Source organism: Falco punctatus (genome assembly GCF_963210335.1).
Source record: "Falco punctatus genome assembly, chromosome: 7".
NCBI lineage: Eukaryota > Metazoa > Chordata > Aves > Falconiformes > Falconidae > Falco > Falco punctatus.
In genome coordinates, this window is record NC_137587.1 from 10,931,302 (window position 1) to 10,949,046 (window position 17,745).

At 57.9% G+C, this 17,745-nt stretch overlaps 1 protein-coding gene across 3 annotated transcripts in view; it reads right to left on the reverse strand.

The window, feature by feature from the left end:
• PAX9 (paired box 9) overlaps positions 1–17,362 on the reverse strand; it is a 34,405-nt gene extending 17,043 nt beyond the window's left edge. The window contains exons 1-3 of one of the 3 annotated variants that reach the window (XM_080394338.1): positions 5,246–17,362; positions 3,722–4,348; positions 1,317–1,456 (exon numbers count right to left, since the gene is read on the reverse strand). In XM_080394338.1, the coding sequence (XP_080250464.1) occupies positions 1,317–1,456; positions 3,722–4,348; positions 5,246–5,249 (771 nt within the window). In that variant the 5' untranslated portion in view covers positions 5,250–17,362. Of the gene's footprint in view, positions 1–1,316; positions 4,349–5,245 lie in introns of those variants that run through there. The other 2 variants (XM_080394337.1, XM_080394336.1) reach the window with 2 other exon arrangements.
• Between the last annotated feature and the right edge of the window lie 383 nt (positions 17,363–17,745).

Below are 17,745 nucleotides of genomic sequence, written 5' to 3' on the forward strand. Positions count from 1 at the left end.
TGGATGGATGAATATTAACTCTAAATCTAACTCTATCTTTAACCATACACGTAATCCTATCCTACAGTGCACGTTATTTGCATTATGCAATGAACAGAATAATAATGGGTTAATAGAAAAATGTAACACAAAACAAACAGGATAGCTTTAAGGGTGGCATACTGTTTGCAAGGCAATATATGTAATAAAGTGGTGGTTCGCTTTTGGGGCCTACAGTACTTCCCACTCTGCCTCATCCGCCTCTTTGCAAGCATCCCCGCCGTTTGTGCTCCGCATCTTGAATTCGAAAGGGTCTGGTCCTGCTACTCTCAGCACCGAATACGAGCTACAACAGTCTCCTCGACATGGAATCCAAGACCAGACACAGAACTCGAAAGCTGTGTCCAAACCCTCTGTCTCTGAATGGGAACACGCTAAACACGAGCCCGCGGTTTTTCCTCGACTTCATTATAAGTGTAACAAGCGAGTGTCCGGGAAGTCAGTGCAGCTGGGAAACCTCTGATACCTTCTGAAATGTTTCCATCGCACGGGGAAAAAAAAAAAAAGTTTTCAAAACCTGTGCTTTCCCAACGAGTAACAGTTGAGCCTTTTATAGCTTTTCTCCTGGCATGGGATTTGATTAGCAAGTACAAAGATTTAGACAGAGATTTATTAAGTAACAGTTATATTGTGTTGTAATTAAAACGTAGGAAATTCGCCGTCTACTTAAGCGTTTAAAAATGCTTAATGTAGAAAGCAATTACACCTCATTTTCAAATTATTCCCCTGCCTACAGAGCACGCTGCGGAGCGGGCAGAAGGCGGCTCTCGGGGCGGCGGCGGGACGTGCCCGCTGACACGGCACGGCACGGCACGGCACGGAACGGCACGGGGGTCGGGGCCGGGCCGGGGGCAGCGCCCCGGGGGGCGGCGCGGCGGGGGCCGGGCGCCGGGCGGCTCGGCGGGCGGGCGGCCGGCGGCGGCGATTCTCGGGTGTCTGCTGGGCGGGCTGTGCCGCGGCGGCGGGGGCAGCGCCGAGAGCCCGGGGCGGCCGGGGTCGCCCCGCCGGCAGCCTCTAGGCCAGCAGAAAGGCGGGGGGGGGGCTACCGGGGGTGCTGCGGCGGCTGTGCCGAGGGGGGGAGCGGAGAGGGGAGCAGAGCAGGGAGCCGGGCTCTGTCCCGACGTGGCCCGTCTTGGCGGACCCGATGGCAAACCAAAACCGAGGAGAGGCCGGCACCGGCTGCAGCCCGGGAGCGGCGGCCCGGGGCGGGGGCCGCAAGCCCGGGGCCGAGCTCAGGGACCCTGCGCATCACCGCCCTCCCGCCCCCCGCGCTTTACCTGGCTGTACTTGGCCTCCTGCTCCAGAGAGCTCTTCTCCAGCCCGTTGACGGCGTGTTGGGCCGGGGGGGGGAAGCTGTTTCGGCCCAGGCTGCTCCATTCCTCCACCTTGGGGCTGGGGTAAGGCGAGGTGTCGCTCACTGCTGGGAAAGACGGAGGGAAGGGGGGGTTAGAGACAGGGGCCGGGATGCGGAGCGCTTTGCTCCAGGCTGGGGACGGCTCCCTGACCCCACGGGCCGCGGTGCGTGGGGCAGAGCTATGGGGAAGCTTGTCCCGAGCCCGCTCCACCTTCGCTGAGCCTCCCGACAGCCCCTGGAAAAGGTGATCCCAGGGGGAGAAGGGAGTCGGGTCCCTCCGTGCAGCTGATGGCGGCGATCGCCAGCCGAGCCCGGAGCTGGCCGAGTCTTTCCTCCCCGCGTCCCTACACTAGCGGGACGGCACTTGTCCCCCGGGGTGTCCGAAGGGGATTTACGGGAATCGCCTCCTCTGTGCGTGTGTGTGCGAGTCCGAGGACAAACGATACCCCCTGTTAGAAATAACCCTGACGCGGCTGCAGATGAACCGGGATCCAAACAAATTTGGGAAGAAAAAAAACACAGGAAAGCAAAACAAACAAAACACAAAAAGACATTTAAAAAAAAAAAAGGAAAAGGAAAATAAAAGGGGGGATAAAAGGGGGAAGGGGAGAGAGAAGTCCTGTTATTTACACGCGCATCAACCGCGGCACGGGAATACCGGGCTGTTTGCAGACGGGCACGTTCGCCGGGCCCCGCTGGGGACCCCCGGGGGCACAGGGCTCCCTCGAGCCCCGCCACCGGCCCAGCGGAGCCTGCGGGCCCGCCGTGAGAGCGGGCTCCCCCGCACACCCCGCTCGGCCCCTCGCCGAGGCTGGGGGAAGGCACAAATCTGAAGTTGTCTTAAGAAATTGAGCTCTCTCGGTGAGCGCCCTTTTCTGCTGATCTCACACTTTCCCATGAATAGGGGCTTCCTTTCCGTGTCAGCAAGGTCAGTTTATCCTATAAATCAAGGGCGAGCAGCCCCCATCTGCGGCATCGGCCGCTCGGCAGCCCCGGCGCTCTGCTGGGAAGGGGAGGAGGGAGGTTTTACATGCAGAAAGATGTGTGCCGTGCCGAGGGGGACGGGGCAGATACCGAGGCACCAGGCAGGACCGTCGGAGGCCTGCCTGCCTGCCTGCCAATGTGGTGTTAATAAAGGAGGAACTCACTAAAAAAAAAAAAAAAAAAAGCTCCATTTCTCATGTGATTGTAATGTTTGTAATGTTCTCATTCTTTTTAATGTTCGTTGCCAACACTACCTCTCCCCGGCACAGAGCAGAGGTTGCCAGGCGTGTATTTGTTGAAGTCCACTCAGAAACACATTTGTTTGTGCCAGTGTGGGCTGAGGATAAAGTTTATACCGTGAAGCAGAGGGCGAAGAAGGACCAAACTTTTATATTTTTGTATGTATGAATATAAATAAAAGATATTTGTGTGCGTGTGTTTTGCTTGAAAAAAAAACATACCACTTTTTTGAGAGCAGAAAAAGGAAATTATTCTGCATTGCCTAAAGGATCAATTTGCAGTTGAAGTGTTGCTGGAACCGGATTGTTGCCGCTAAAAACGCAATGAAAACAGAAATCACGGGGCCCCCCTCCGCTAATTGGGGAGGGAAGAGCGGGACACAGACATCGCTGTAGGCAAAGGTTATTTTAGACTGCTGTTTTAACCACTTTCACTGTTAGTTCACCGGCAGAGACCGAAATGGAAAAAACGTCCCTTTCTTTGCGGCAAAGCGTAGCGAGCGGCTGGGAGACGCTACGCAGTTTCCAGGCAGAGGAACAGAAAGAAGGTGGAAGGGGCAAGAGAAGCAAGTCTCGGGGGCTGGGTTTTCCTGGACCACCGCTTCGGAGGAAAACACAGCATCAGAATGCAAGCAATTAGGTGACATTTGAACTTCCTGCCGGAGCAAATTTGGTCTGATTGCGAAAACTAGAGAAAATGGACTTCTCGGTAACGCCAAGGCGGCGCCTGTGACTGGAGGGCGGCAGCGAGCCTTGGCCGGGGCCGGGGCTGGGGCCGGGGCTGATCGCGGGGCCGGGGCCGCCGCACCCCGGGCCGCTCTTGCCGGCCGAGGGCGCAACTGCTCGGGTCGCAGCGGCAGCGGGGACGGCCGGTATGTACCGTTGGCCGGTCCCCCCGCAGCCCACCACCCCGGGATCTCCGGTCTGCCCGCGTCCCGACGCGCATCCTCCGGTAAACTGGGGCTGGGGACAACGCGAGAGGCTTGCCGAGGCAAACCACCGAACCTCCTCCCGACCTTCGGCCAGGAAGGAGCCCAGGAGCAGGGGACCAAAAGGCTCCGGTCCTGCCTGGCTGCCGCTGCGGCCCCGGGTCCCCCCTCCTCACCTTGGTCTGTGATGGACCGGATCCCCAGGATGTCCGTCACCGAGTGGGAGGACGGCCACGTCCTGGGCATGGCCATGGTGCTGGGGATCGCTGGCACCCCGGGAGGGGTGGGCACCTTTGCTCCCGCAGCAGCGATGGGGCTGGGGTAGGAGTAGATGTGGTTGTAGGGCAGAGCAGGCTGTGGGGGCGGCTGGTGCTGCTTGTAGGACTCGTAGTGACTTTGCTGAGACAGGTTCCCGATTTTGTTCCGGAGGATGCGGCTGATGGAGCTGACCGACGGCACGTTGTACTTGTCACACACGCCATCGGCCAGCAGGCGATCCCGGATCTCCCAGGCGAAGATGCCCGGATCCCTTTGTTTGTAGGTCCGGATATGTTTTACCACTGTGGGGGTGGTGACCCGAGGCTTGCTGCCCCCGATAGCCCCCGGTAGGATGGAGCCTGTCTCGTTGTAGCGGGCCAGGATTTTGCTGACACAGCCGTGGGAAACGCGGAGCTGCCGGCTGATGTCACACGGTCTGATACCCAGTTGCGCCAGTTCCACAATCCGCAGCCTGATGGCATTGGGCAGGGGTCTCCCGTTGACAAACACCCCCCCGAGCTGGTTCACTTCCCCGAAGGCAGGTTCTGCAAGCAAAGGCACAAACACACCCGTCGGACACGGCGAACGGCTCAGAAGAGGGCGTCTGAGCTGCTCCCCATCACAAGGCAGATGTCACAGCTCGGGGACCCCGCGGCCACTCCACACATGTTTCTTTATAATAGCGCGGTGCCCCCAAAATTGGGGAAAAAAAAAAAAAGAGAAAGAAAGAAAGGAAGAAAGAAAGAAAAAGAGCAAGGGGAGAGGGCGGGAGGAAGAGAGGAAAAAGAGAAAAAAAAAGAAATAAAAACCCTGGCAACAAATGTCGGAGCTCTCTGGACTGTGCATCAAGCATATTCCAAAAAAGCACATACCAGAGATGCAAAACGAGATCGCCCCAGCAGACAAGTCAGCTTTATTGCCACAGGAAAAAGGAACACGGAGAAAACAAAAAGAAAAGAAAAACATTTTCGAAGACGTGGGGGAGGGGGAGGAAGGGGAAAAAAAGTAGTGGAGGAAATTCTTTTACATCTTGGGAGAGGCAGGGGCAACGCGGTGCTTCTGAGTGGGGACTAACTTTTTAAAGACTGTTTCTGGTGCTGTTAGCGCCTCTCGCTTAACAGCACAATTACACCGGGCTGTAAACCAGACGTGCTAAAACGTTAACTGCGAAGATCGGTGTCAGGAATAATATACAACGTGCCACAGGCTCCGGCCATTCGCTCGGCTGCGATCCTGCCTCGCACTCGCCTAATAACATTAATAACAAACCGAGCCGTCATTAGCTTTCTCTTTTCCCTGCTCCTGACCCTTAACGTGTTCTTACAACTTGTAGGAACACGAGCAAAGTCAATAAGGGAGCTGCGGCGGCGGCACATGACGGCGCACGGGTGCTCCCCCTCTCTTGACAGCACTTGAACCCTCCTGCAGCGCCCAGCACTTACCCATTCCTCTGAGCAGGACACCGCTGGGGCTGCCCTAAATCCCAGGCGGACACCTATGCCCAGAGCCAGGCTCCCGGCCTCCCGCGCTCCCGGCCGCACTAGCCCCCGCGGCTCTCTGATCTCCACCGCGGAGGCAGCAGGGGCGTGAGGGGAAAAGGGCTACAAGGAAATCTGCTTCCCGGCGAGAGAGCCTTGACTTCTGCATTTCAACCTCAGGGCACCGTGGGCAGGGCTGGGCTGGGCAGGGCGCCGCAGCCCACCGCTCCCCCGAGCCCGCCCCCGGGGGCGGCCCCAGCGCCCAGCCGCCCGCCTAATGGCCGGGGGAGATGACGGACAGCGCGGTGCTGGCGGCCCTTCCGCTCTCCCTCGCCGGCGTGCTCGGCACCTGGGTCCCCGCCACAATGGAAATGGCCATTTCCTACCTGCCTGGCGGTAAGTTGCGCGGGAAGCGCAGTTAACGCCGGGGCGGCGCTGAGCGCGGCTGGCGCTGGCAGGGCATCGCTCGGCGGGGGGGCCGGGGCGGGCGGGCACGCAGCCCCCGCGGGGCCGGGGCGCCGTCGGCGGGCAGGGCCGGGCAGAGCAGGGCGCAGCACCCGCCACCCGCCGGGCACCGGCCGGGCTGCCGCGCCGCCTTTCCCGGCCCTTCTCCCCGGGGGAGCGGCCGGGCAGGGGCCGTCGGGGCCCGCAGAGCGGTGCCCCCCTCCCCTGGCAGGCGCAGCGCGATGTCTTGACACAGGCGCGGGTTCCCCGCGTTGACTTTGCGGATGCGGGAGAGAAGTTCGTCCTTGTTTACGGTCGCCTTGTTGTAATAAAGCACTTTTCTCTAACGAATATTTCGCGGGTGGTGTACCAGAAGGCTGTGAACGATGGGAATTGAGTCATTTTTGGTGGAAAACACAAACCGGTCGGGAAGTCAGCTGCAGCTTCCCTTGCCCCGGGAGGACACGGGACGGGGCTGGCGGCGACCGGGCATCGAGATGCTGATGGTCCTCGGCCATCAAAGACCGGCTCCGGTTTTTCTTTTAATCCCCACACTAAATATTGCACCGCGCTTGACTGTAAAATGTCAACTCCTCGCAGCTGATTTCAGCTTTATCAAAGACACTGCTACATATTAACAGTTAAAAGAAAAACAGACAAAGCTGGTAGGAATTAAGGTATGTGTGTACCTTAATGTAAGGTCGCGGCGTGTTTGTGTATGTGGAAGAAGTGTTTGGTTTGGCATTAGGTGTGTGGATCCTGATCTGTGAGCTTGTGTGTGCCTCTGACATCCATGCCACATACATCATGTTGCACACAGAGATCATGGGCTTCCCAATTCCAGCCAAGAATTTATCACATTTTCCTTTATTTTTTTTTCTGAGACTCTTTTTTGTTTGTTTTGGTTAGCTAGTTTGTTTGTTTTAAATATAGTCTGGAAGATACAGGATCTGTAAATTAAATAAAACGTAAAAAGAAATAACGCGGTGACCCGAGTGCACGAAATGCGAAATTGATGTCAGTGGTGTGTATGAACACTGCATAAATATTATTGTAATTGAAATGTTTGTAAGATAGTTTTAGAAAAAAAAATAAAATTAATTGCGCTAGATTTCAGAGCCTGCACATATCGCAATGAATGTGCATAGTTATGAATGACTAGGATATTGCAGGAGATCCCACAGAAATTAATGGCACGTTGCAAATGTTTTGTGGTGGGAAGAAGGCGATCGTAGCTCTTTCACAGGTATCTTTTTTATTTGATCGGAATATCCGTGGATGCTTCTGTTTCCTCCGCAGGGATTTAAAACAAACAAACAAAACCCAAACAACCCACCACCACCAATTTTTTTATAGCAGCTCTGCGGTTATTTCAGAAAAATGTGATTTGCCTTCCAGAATATCACACTTGTAAATTGTGGTGCTTCCTCAGCCTAGAGAAAATCACCTCCGGTAAAGGGGTCTGTCCCGTCCCGTCCCCCGCCCCGTCAGATGTCCCAAAGCGGTGGCATGCTGCGCAGACAACACTCGCGGGCATTTGCTGAAGCCAGAATCCTTGTCGATGTTGTGAGCTGACCTGCTTTCGATATTTCTACGGCAGGAGGCATTGAGCTAGTGGGACCCGGATCCAGCCTTAAATTAGCTTAATTATGTAGTTAAACAATGGAAGGGGGTGCGCGTCCGCGAAACATCCTATCCGCCTTCACAGCGTCCTGCTTCCCGAAGCAGAGTCCTGGAGGGACCCCCGGCAAGGCTGCCCTCCCGGCCGGCTGCTTCCCCGCCCGCCGGGCCCTGCCCGCCGCCCCGCACACGCCTCCCCCCACCTCCCGTCGCTTCAGCCCGGTGCAGCGGCGTGTGGCCGCGGGCCATCTCCGGGCGCACTGCCGGTGTCAGCCCGGCCCCGCGGCTCCCGGCCCCGCTCGACGCCCCTGCATCTCCCCCAGGGTTACTGGGATGCTCGGGCGTGACCCTGCGCTGCTCTCCCACGCTGCCGGGGCAGCTTCTCTCCCCATCTGTGCCTATTGTGTTCACGGTTGTGTCCTTTTCTCCCCCCTCCGCCGTGTCCTCCAACCTGTCTGTTCCCCCTCCTTCCCTCTCCCACCCCTCCACCCCCGAGCCCGCCTCTGATCTCCTGGATATTCGGTTTCTTTTCCTTTCTCAATGTGTGTTCCTGATGTGGTCCTGTCGGAAAAGCTCGTTTACTCTGCTCGGGTCTCCAGTGGTTTAAGGATAATGTTTATCAGAAGTGAACGTGCTCAACTTGTTTCCATTCAACTGCTGAGTGTGGGCTGAAATACCAAAGGTCACATCTACAGTGAGTCGGTAGAGGGCAGGGGGAGCCGAGAGGAATATGAAAACATTATAATATACAACAGCCTGTTGATCGCTTCTGACCTGTCTGGCAAAAAGATTAATTTTTTTCAGGTAGGAAATCATTGAGGAGTCGGAAGGGAAAGGCGGCAGGGAGAGGAGGGCGGGGGGCGCGGGGTCGGGATTTCGCCACCCGGGGCAGGGCACGCGTGGCCGGGCCGGGGGCTCGTCCCGAGGTGCAGGCCGCCCCGCCACGCACCCGCGCCCCCACCTCGGGGTCCCCGAAAGGGACCCGGGCAAGGGCCAGCCAAGGGCCGGGCTTCCCCTCCCGCCCCTTCCCCTCCGCGCCGAGGAGAGGGACCGGGCTGCTCCGTCCCGCACCGTGCTGCTGGAGCCCCGGGTGCCGGCACCCGGTGTCTCTCGGGGGTCGCCGCCTCTGCCTGCCTCCCCCCGACGCCGGGGCATGGCACAGCGCGGCTGGAGGCTGCTTCGCCGCCTCTCTCTTCCCTCAAACCCCGCTCTCTCGCCTTCTCTCCTCCACCAAACGGACCTGGCATGGGTTGCCGCAGCCCCGGGCGCGGCCGGTACCGGCGAGGGGGCGGCTGGCAGTCCCCGGCTGCCCCCGCCCGTGAGGGCTCTCTCGGGCGCTTCCCGGCGCCGGTCCCCCAGATAGTGCCCAGCCCCGGGGCTCTCTGGCCACTTCCCGCAGCGGGGAGCGGGGTCCCGGCGCGGCGGCATCCCGCCCGTGGGGGCTCGGCCGTGCTCACCTCGGGGTGCCCGGCCCCCGCCGCCCCCAGCCGCGGGCCCGTCTTCCACTCCACGAGGGCTTTCGGGGGGCGCCGCGGGGTACAGCGCCTCGCGGGTTCCAGGCCTCCTCCGCTCCTTGGAAGAAATCAGCCAAATACAACGCGGCACACACCCCCAGCCCCTCTTCGATGCCGCAGAATTTTTTATTTTTCTTTTTTTTTGGAAGGAAGCTAAACCCCTCTCCTTCTTCGAGGGGAAGAGGCTACTGCGGAGCTGTTAGGGCAGAAGGATGCTCAGATAACAACATATTTTGTAAGCTGAACTTCCCGAAGTGTAAAGCCCCCCATAAGTGTAGCCGGGTGGTCGGGTTTCTCGATGTGGTGTGGGGAAAGTGGGGGTCTGGGGTGGCCGAGCTCAGAGCCACGCAGACGTGATGGGACTGTCGCAGCTGCCCCGTCTTCCACCCCGGCTCCTGCCATGCAGCGCAGAGCCGCGAAATCCCGCACCCCCCCTCCCCGGGAATCGACGTTTGAACATTATATTAATTCAATTAAAAAAGCAACAGTTTGGAGGGCAAAGAGCACCTTGGAGCCGGAGTAGGGGTGAAGGGGCAGCGCGGTGGGGACATCGGAGAAGCTTTTGGCCACCTCTGAAAGGCAGGGAAAAGCCGGCAGAGGCAGGTGGAAGGGCAGCGACAACCTTGGGCTGTGGCAGGAGGTGACCCATCCCGGGGGGAAGGCGCTGTGTGATGTAGAGAGATGAGACCCCCGGAGCTTTAAACGGGGCTTTCGTTTTGCACGGAGCTATTCCTACACGCGGGCGTGTGGCGTCCCACGGGACATCCCAGGATCGCTCCCATCTTCTGTGAGGCACGTAAGGAATCAAATGCAGGACGAAGGGGCCTTCGCGTGTCCCTGGCTGCCGTGTGCCTTTCCTGATGCGACAGAATAGCTGAGCCCAGCAGGGCAGCGAGGGCACCGTGCCTTAGCGGGGCGTGGGGGGTGCGGGGCCGGCCCCGGCTGACCCCGCGCTCCCCGGTGGACGGAGGTCCACCGCTCCGAGCCTGCGGGCTCGAAAATCCCTGGCCTGACCCCCGGGTCTCAGGTGTGCTGACCTTCCCTCGTAGCCGGGGACAACCGCACTCCAAACAAGCCCGCGGCAGGCGCTTGCTAATAGACTGCTGCGAAGGAGAGGGGGGATATTCCAGGGGAGATGCCCCTCAGCTGGCGTGCCTGCAGGCAGGGACCGCCGCCTTCCCACAGCCCCGAGCCCCTTGGCGAACTTCTGCAGGAGCAGGCCTGGTTTTCCACTTGTTCTCCCCTCCTCGAGGGAAAAAGTTTTTGTAAGCGATCCCGGGACGCGTTACCGATCCCCCGTTGGCAGATGTCGTGTCTCTTACCGCTGCCCGCTGCCTTGTTGTAGCTCGCTATTAAAACACACGCGTGTACGCTTGTGTTCATATAAACTGCCTGCGTTCATGCACGAAAGTACTTGTGAATCCATTTTTATATTAATTGAATTAATACAATGTTCAAACATGTATGGGAATACTCACAACCATTCCGAAATTCATAGCTTTATTTTTTAATTTTTATTTTGTCCCGTTCTCAAACAAGCCGGGGGGTGAAGGGGGGGCAGTGCCATGTGTGAAATCAATTTTAAGAAATTGATTTGACGTCAGGGACAAGACGGAGATTGGAAATGTAATAGGGTGAATTTTGCTTAACAAAGTTCTGTCGAATACAAACAAGCCACATCTGAACATTTCCTGCACACTTCGGAAACGATGACGGGCAAAATACAGTCAGGTCTTGGAGTCACCTTGGCGGTGACAGACCCCAGAATCTGAAGGGAAAAAAAAAAAAAATCAAGCAATTCATCATAGCATGAAATCAAGGCATAAGGCTTTTGAGTGTCATGCTTTTGGGGTAAGGATGCAACCTCCTGCAAATCTCTTTGCTGGCGTTCAGAAGCAGGGGAGCCCTGTTTCAGCGGTCAGAAACTGCCCGTGCAGTGTCGGGTTGTCCTGGCGACTTGGCTGGACCGTGAGCATCTCTCCGGTGATGGGGCAGCGGCTCCCCGCGGCTCGGCGCCGGCGGCTCCCCGCGCCCGGCCAGGGCTCCCAGCCCCCGGGCATGCCGCGGGGAGCCGCCTCCCGGCCTGGTGGGAAAAGAAGCTGGCAAGGTCTGTAAAAGCTCAGGCGACCCGTGCCGAGTGCCTCCGGGCATTTGGCCCCTTCCCAGGAGACGGGAGGAGACAGACTGCCTTGTCCGGGTTGACCCCCTCCCATCTCAGGTCCGTAGCAGATCCTCTCCAGTGAAGGCGAGAGCAGGCGTCGGCACTTTACTGGAACACACTGAAGTCAGATGAACAGGTGAAATAAATGTACAGTAGCCTGAAAACGGGCGCAGAGCCGGGGATTACGGATGCCCCCGCGGGCCGCGCTGCCCCGCCGAGCCCCGCCGTGCCTGCCCCGGCTGCCCAGCCCCGAGGCCGCCCCGGCGGGGAGCATCCCACCGGCCCACGGTGCCGCGCCACCGGCCGCTCCTTCCACCCTCGCCTGGATATTCAGATGGAGGTTGGGAGGGTTGGCGGGGGGGGAGCTGGGGGGCTCTTAATGATGTGTTAGTCGCTTGGACAGGTTTAATAACTTTGCCGCCACTTGTTCTTAGCAACCCCTCTGGAAACCAGACAGTGTCTCATTAGGGCTTTCCTGGTGCAAACATTTGACTTGAATGAGTGGTGCTGAGTTAATTTCTCTTTGCACTAGGATTTGTTTAATGACATATAGGGAAATAGACAATTCTCATGGACCAGGCCATAAAGCTACAGAGGGCCTGATTTTAAAAGCATATTTTGTTCTAATAAAGCAATCGGGTTTTCATTTGTCACATGTTACATGAATTTAGAGTAAATGAAAAAATACCTCTATTGTTCTGCATTAAATTATAGGAACCAATTGGGAATTCCTAGGCAATTTTCTCCATTTCTGCCTTCGCTTCTGCAGCACCTAGTACCAGTGCCACCTACAGGAACAATTGCATTTTCGAGCTGCTTCCAAGTAAACAGAAGCCTTTGAGAGACTCCTGGCAGCTCTGTCGTCTTCCTGGACACACAGCACGAAGTCAGACTTGAAAGCCGTTCTTTTTCTCCGTGGCTTTCTTCCGAGAGCGCGCACCCCCGCACCCCCACGCACGCCAGCGCGCACACGGGAGGGCGGGAGGCACGGAGCCCCCGCGGCGGAGGGGGGGGGGGGGGCAGCCGCCGCAAGTCAAGGCGAGGGGTAGAACCGTTGGCTGACACCTGGCAGCGTTTCGGGGTGTCCCTGGCGATGCCCGGCTCGGTGCCGGGCAGGGGGGCAGCTCCCGCTTGCGCCGTCGGAGCACAGCACAGCACACCTGAGGCACCGGGGATTTAGGGGTCCGCCTGTACAGCGACTCACACCGACGCCTGGACCTCCTGGCTGTGTTTTGACGAGAGGCAGCTACAAGCCAAGCGCGGCTCTACCTTGCTCCCCTGCGCACCTCGGGGCTTTACCTTCGCCTGGCGACTTAAAACGGATGTCTCCGGAATGCCAGGGGAAGAATAATTATCCCCCTCCCTCGCCTCTTTGGTGGGGGAGGCCTTGGCTTCCAGCGGGGTTTCTCCTTCTCCGCGGCCGTGCAGCCCCGCGGGGCGAGCCCGAAGGGGTTCGCTGGGGAGGGGGCGGCCGGGGGCGGCCCGGCCTGCGCTCCCGCAGGTGGCTCCGCCGGGAAGTTTCCTCACCTGGCTTTGTGTCCGCTAATCCTTTCCCACGGTTAAACCGACCTCCTAAATATTTGTCTTCGGGACGTAAAGGCGGTGGCGATCCTACCTGATTAGATTTGCATGTCCGCCTTTTTTTCTCTCGATTCTTTCTCGGTAAGGCTTTTCCGCTCCTAGAGCGTGCATAAACCCCCTCTCCAAACATGTGTATACGGATACTTTCATCCTTCATCCTACGCGTTCTACTCGTTGATGCCCCGTTGCTCTGGAAAAGAGACATCTCCGAGGTGACCAGAAGTTTGCCGGCAGGTGGGGACATCAGTGTGAGCGGCTGAGGGGCTGCGGCAGCCAGCCCAGGGGGGCACGGGGGGAAGGTGGGACACGCAGGGCCCGGGCCAGCACAGGGCTTGGGCTGGGGGCATTTCCAAAGGGAAAGGGCTGTTCATGTTTTCTTCCAAAACCTCGTCTGCCCTTGCATTGTATAGCCACGAAACATGGAGGATTGGGGTTTGTTTGGTTTGGTTTTTTTGTGTTTTGTTTTGTTGTTTTTTTTTTTTTTTTTCCTGATAGGGTAGTAAATGCGATCTTGCTTACGAAAGAAAGCAAGCTTTTTGGCCTGCCCGGAAAGATTTGTCGCCATTTTAATGTTTTGCAGCCTGGAGAAAACTCGACCGTTCCCGCTCTGAGGGTTTCCTTTCGTTAAGAGAATAAAACGGGGGAAAGAAAGAGACGCGGAGCGAGAGCCGAGCTGCCCCCTCTCCCTGCCCCATCCCCTCCTGCCCCGCGCGGGGCCGCAGCTGCGCTCGACGGCCGGTCCCCGGGGGGGACCCCGCACCGCGACCCTCACCCCCCTCCCCGAAGGGCCCCTGGCGCTATTGAGGCACGTGAGAACAAACCATTTGCGACGTGAAATAGCAAAGACGTAATCGGGCGCGGAGTTCGCTATCGCTTGGTGTATTTTTTGATGAAGGAAACGAAAATTTCTGCCTCCCTGACTCGGAAGTTTCTGCGGTGACGCAGTGTTTTTTACACGAGGGGTGCGGGGTCGAGCCCTGCCCGCTCACACCACACGTGGAAATCAAAGTGTCATTCCACCCACGCTGCGTGCCAGCCAAGTGCCAGCTTGCCACTATCCCCAGCAGCCTGCGCTGCTGCTTCTCCAGCAAAAGCCCCGCGCCGGGCCAGCGCGGGGAGCGGGAGGGCGGCGGCCGCCGGCGGGGGCTGCAGCCGGTGGGACCGGGGCAGGTCGGCCGCTCCCGCCGGGGAGCCGCTGGTCCCGGCTGTGCAAAGCTCGGGGGGTGCGTTTCGCACCGGGCCGCCCCAATTTCGTTTGCAAAATATTTCTCTCCTGCAACCGCGGTCTAACAACAAAGGGTAAAACCTACCCAGCACATTTACGACGTTAAGACGCCGCAACATTTAACGCAGAATTGTGCTGTAAATATTTTTTTCCCTTTGGACAAAACGGGCTATTTCGAGGGAAGAAGACCGCTGCTTCTCGCCCCTGCCCACCTACCGTGACTCCTCTCCCAGGGAGAGGCAGAAGCCGCCCGGCGCGGAGATGTTTCCCTTGGGCTTCTGACGGCTCAGGAAAAGACATTTAAGAGCGGGTTCTCCGTGGGTTTTCTGCCAAACGCAGCAACAAGGAGTAACGCAGGGACGATGCGGGGCCAGCCGCGGCACTGAGGGGCATTTTGGCTTCCCCCGTCGTGCTGTGATTTTGCACACCCCCCTCCTTCCCTTTTCCAAGGGCTGCGAGCGCTGATGGCCGAGCCCCAGAGCCTGTAGCTGTCCGCCAAAGGGACACCCCCACACACACACCCCGCCGGGACCCCCGTCCAGACCTAAGGGACCTGTGCAGCCCGGGGGATGCGGGAGAGGGGCGGCCTGCAGCCGGCACGTCGGAGCGATCCCTTGCCCCTTCCTGCAGCTGCTCACCTCCAGCCCCAAATCCTGGCCCCCCCGCCCAGGGAGGGGGCGCAGCAGGACCAGTGCCTGGGCTGCAGAACCGCCCTGCTCTTGGCAAGGGAGCGCCGGAGCATCCCCGACGAGGGCAGCTTCCAGGCTGGAGAGCCGGACTCTGCCTTTGCACTCCACGCACTGCCCTGGGATTGCTTCCAACGGCGGAGTTGGAGGCAGGAAGGTGAGGGGATGTTGCTGTGTTAGCCCTGTGCTGAGCACCGAGGCGTCGCCCCAGCGACCACGGGCGGCTCCACGCCGACAGGCAGCGGGGGCTGCTCGTTGCCTGGCCCCGGCCCAGCTTCCCTCGGGACATCCCAGTGCCACCGAACTGGTCCCCGTCGGCAGGGCCCGGTGTCACAGCGGGCTGCTGCTCACCGCCTGCCCCCGCCACTGCCCCCGGACTGATGCCTGCTGCATCCACCCGGCCTGTGCAGTGTTTCCCTTGACACTTTTCCTCCTCTCAAGGATGAGATCTGAGATATCTCCGTTTGGGACATTTTTCCTTGGAGTGTTTTAGGTCATCTCAGAGGTCTGAGACCAATAGGCAGGTGCTCAGCGATGGGGCAGGGGAATAGAAGGGCTGGGGGAGGTGTGGGCTTTGCCTGCTGCTTGTAGGAGACGAGTACCTATACGATGGGAAGAAAGGCGAGGCCAAGGCCTCCAGGGAAAGTCTGCTGCCAAGACGTCCAAGCATAGCTGTGGCGGAGGTCTCCACGCAGCCCTGCTGGAGATGCTGCATGGCAGCTTCCCTGCACCCCTGTACCAGGGCTTCGCTGCATGACAGAGGTCGGTGCGTATTCCAAGCCAGGGAAAGCACGGGTGCAAAGCTGCCTGCCGTGCAGTGCCAGGTTTACTGCATCTCTGCGACTTCCAGGATGGAGACCTGGAACCAAGACCTAACCCAGGAGAGTGACCCTCCAGCTACGGGTGGCTGGGCAGAAGCAGAGCGAAGTGGCCGAGGTGAGGCTTGGCCACAGGTTCATAGATGGGTGCCCATATCTACAAACTCAGCAACTGCTCAGCCAAGGTAGGAAACTCAGCCCAGCTGCTTTGGTTCATTGTCAGCACTTGCAGGTCTTTGTCCGAGGTCTCGCTTGTATCATGCATGCTGTGAACAGCCTCTTAGTCTCTGGATACCAGGGCATAAGCCACACGGTATCTTTCTTCACTCGTGTACAAACACCCTCCACTTATAATAGGAATAAGAGATGAAATGTCACTTGGGGGGGGAAAAAGCAAACAACATCCCGTTGTTCTGCACATTTGAAGGGTTTGTTTATTCTTTGTACGCACACAATTTAGGATGAAGGCGGGGGCTTCCACGGGATTTGAATAAGGTGCCCTTTTTACCTTCTAATTTAACCTATACTTTCCACTCATCAATTGTGACTATGGAAAGACTATTATAGACCCCACTCCTGTTAAATATAGTTGCAAGACCAAATAATTGTGATATTCTGAATGGAAAATGCATTTTAAAGAATCAAATAGTCATAGATGAATTATTCATGTATTGGTATTGTAAATTAATAATAATTTGTATATGGAAGAGCTGCAGCACCATAGAAGATACAAAACACCCTCAGGACCAGCTTCCTATATTAATGATGTGCAACTTTCTTCAAAAAAAATCGTGGGTGGTTTCTTCAGGAGTAAAACCGGTTTAAAACCTTTGAACCTGTTACCTTCGGTATTTCTGCGTTTACACACATAGAATACAGTTTCTTATTTATGAACAAATCTGAGCATACTGTTCCGAGAAACAATGCAACAGAGGTAGGATCACGCTGGGAATGTGGTGCGGATTTAGACAATAAAGATGACCTTTAGGCTGGCTTTCAGAAATGTTTTTATTAAAAGTCAGCTAAAACTTTAGTGCTCCTATTGCGCGGTTAGTGTTTTCTTTGCTTGTACATGTGCGCTTTAAAATCGGTCTCTTTCAGATAGATGTATATGGCTATATACATACGGGTGCAGCTGGTGGGACTAAGGGAAAGGTATTAGGCTGTCAGGAGGTCCAGATTCAGTAGCAGTGGAGAAAGGACTTGACAGGATCGGAGCTCTGTATTAGGGAATCGGTGTGGAAGAGCCGACGGCAGGTCGACGCCCGTCCCCGTCCCCCGACAGCGAAGGACCCTGCGGGCTCTCCCGCCCAAGCGATCGCGTTCCGAGCCCCCAGACGACAGCCGCCCGGTGCCAGTTCAAGGTGACCGCATGAAAACCGCAGAAAGCAACGGGGAGAGCGGGTCCCGGCGGCGGCACACTCCTGCAGCCCCCGGCAGCCCCTTCTGCCCTCCTTCCCGTCCCCCAGGCCCGGGGGGCTACGCGGCCCCCGCAGCGGCCCTGTGCTTTTTGTGGCACTCACCCAGCGGCAGGGGACACTGCGAGGCGACACGGGCTGTGCACGGGGTAAAATTCGCCGTCGCCCGGTTTTTTATCCCTTTCGAGGCGCCAGCTTTCGGCCCGGGAAGCTGCACGCCGGGTAGCCTCAGGCTGCCCACCCCATCCTTCCCCTTCAGCTGGGGCACCCCCGGGAAGGAGAGGAGCAGGAGGGATGCGCAGCGGGACGGCTGTGCCCTGCAGCGCGCACCTGCGCGCAGGGGGCGCGGACCCCCGCGGATACTGCGCGCAGCGCCTCTCCCGGCGGCGGGGCGGGGGGGGAGCAGGGGGACCCCCGGGGCCGAAAATGCCCCCGCTTTCTCTCCCGACGGGAAGGACAGCGGCAAGAGCCAGTCCTTTCCCATCGCACGCTCCATATATAGTCGTATATACATCTATAAATAATATATAACGTATATATAAATATATACATATGTTTTCAGCGTGGTTGTGTCTTACACGAACCGGGACGTTTTCTAGGAGTGGGAGGCGGTTCGTCCCCAGGAGCTCTGCCGGGATAACCCGCACAACCTCTGCCCCCGGCTCCCGCGCTGGGGCTCCCCGACTGCGCTCCAACCCAGCGAGGATTGTCCTGCTCGTTTGTTTCTCTCTCGGTCGCTTTGGGACTTCCCACACGAGCTGTCGGTAACGTCGCTAAATCCTTTCTGGCGTCAGAAGCAAACGCAGCAAACGCAGGCGCTTCTGCCGCTCTTTGTCATTCTCCTTGAATCTTTGAGCCGGGTGGGAAAGGGGGTGGATGACACACACCACACTGATGTGGACAGAGAGTGAGAAACGTGGTTTTTTGAGCCTGGAGAGTGGCCCGGACCCGGTGCAGGGTTGGGGGTGGGCGCCAGGCGGGGGTTGGGGAGCCCTCC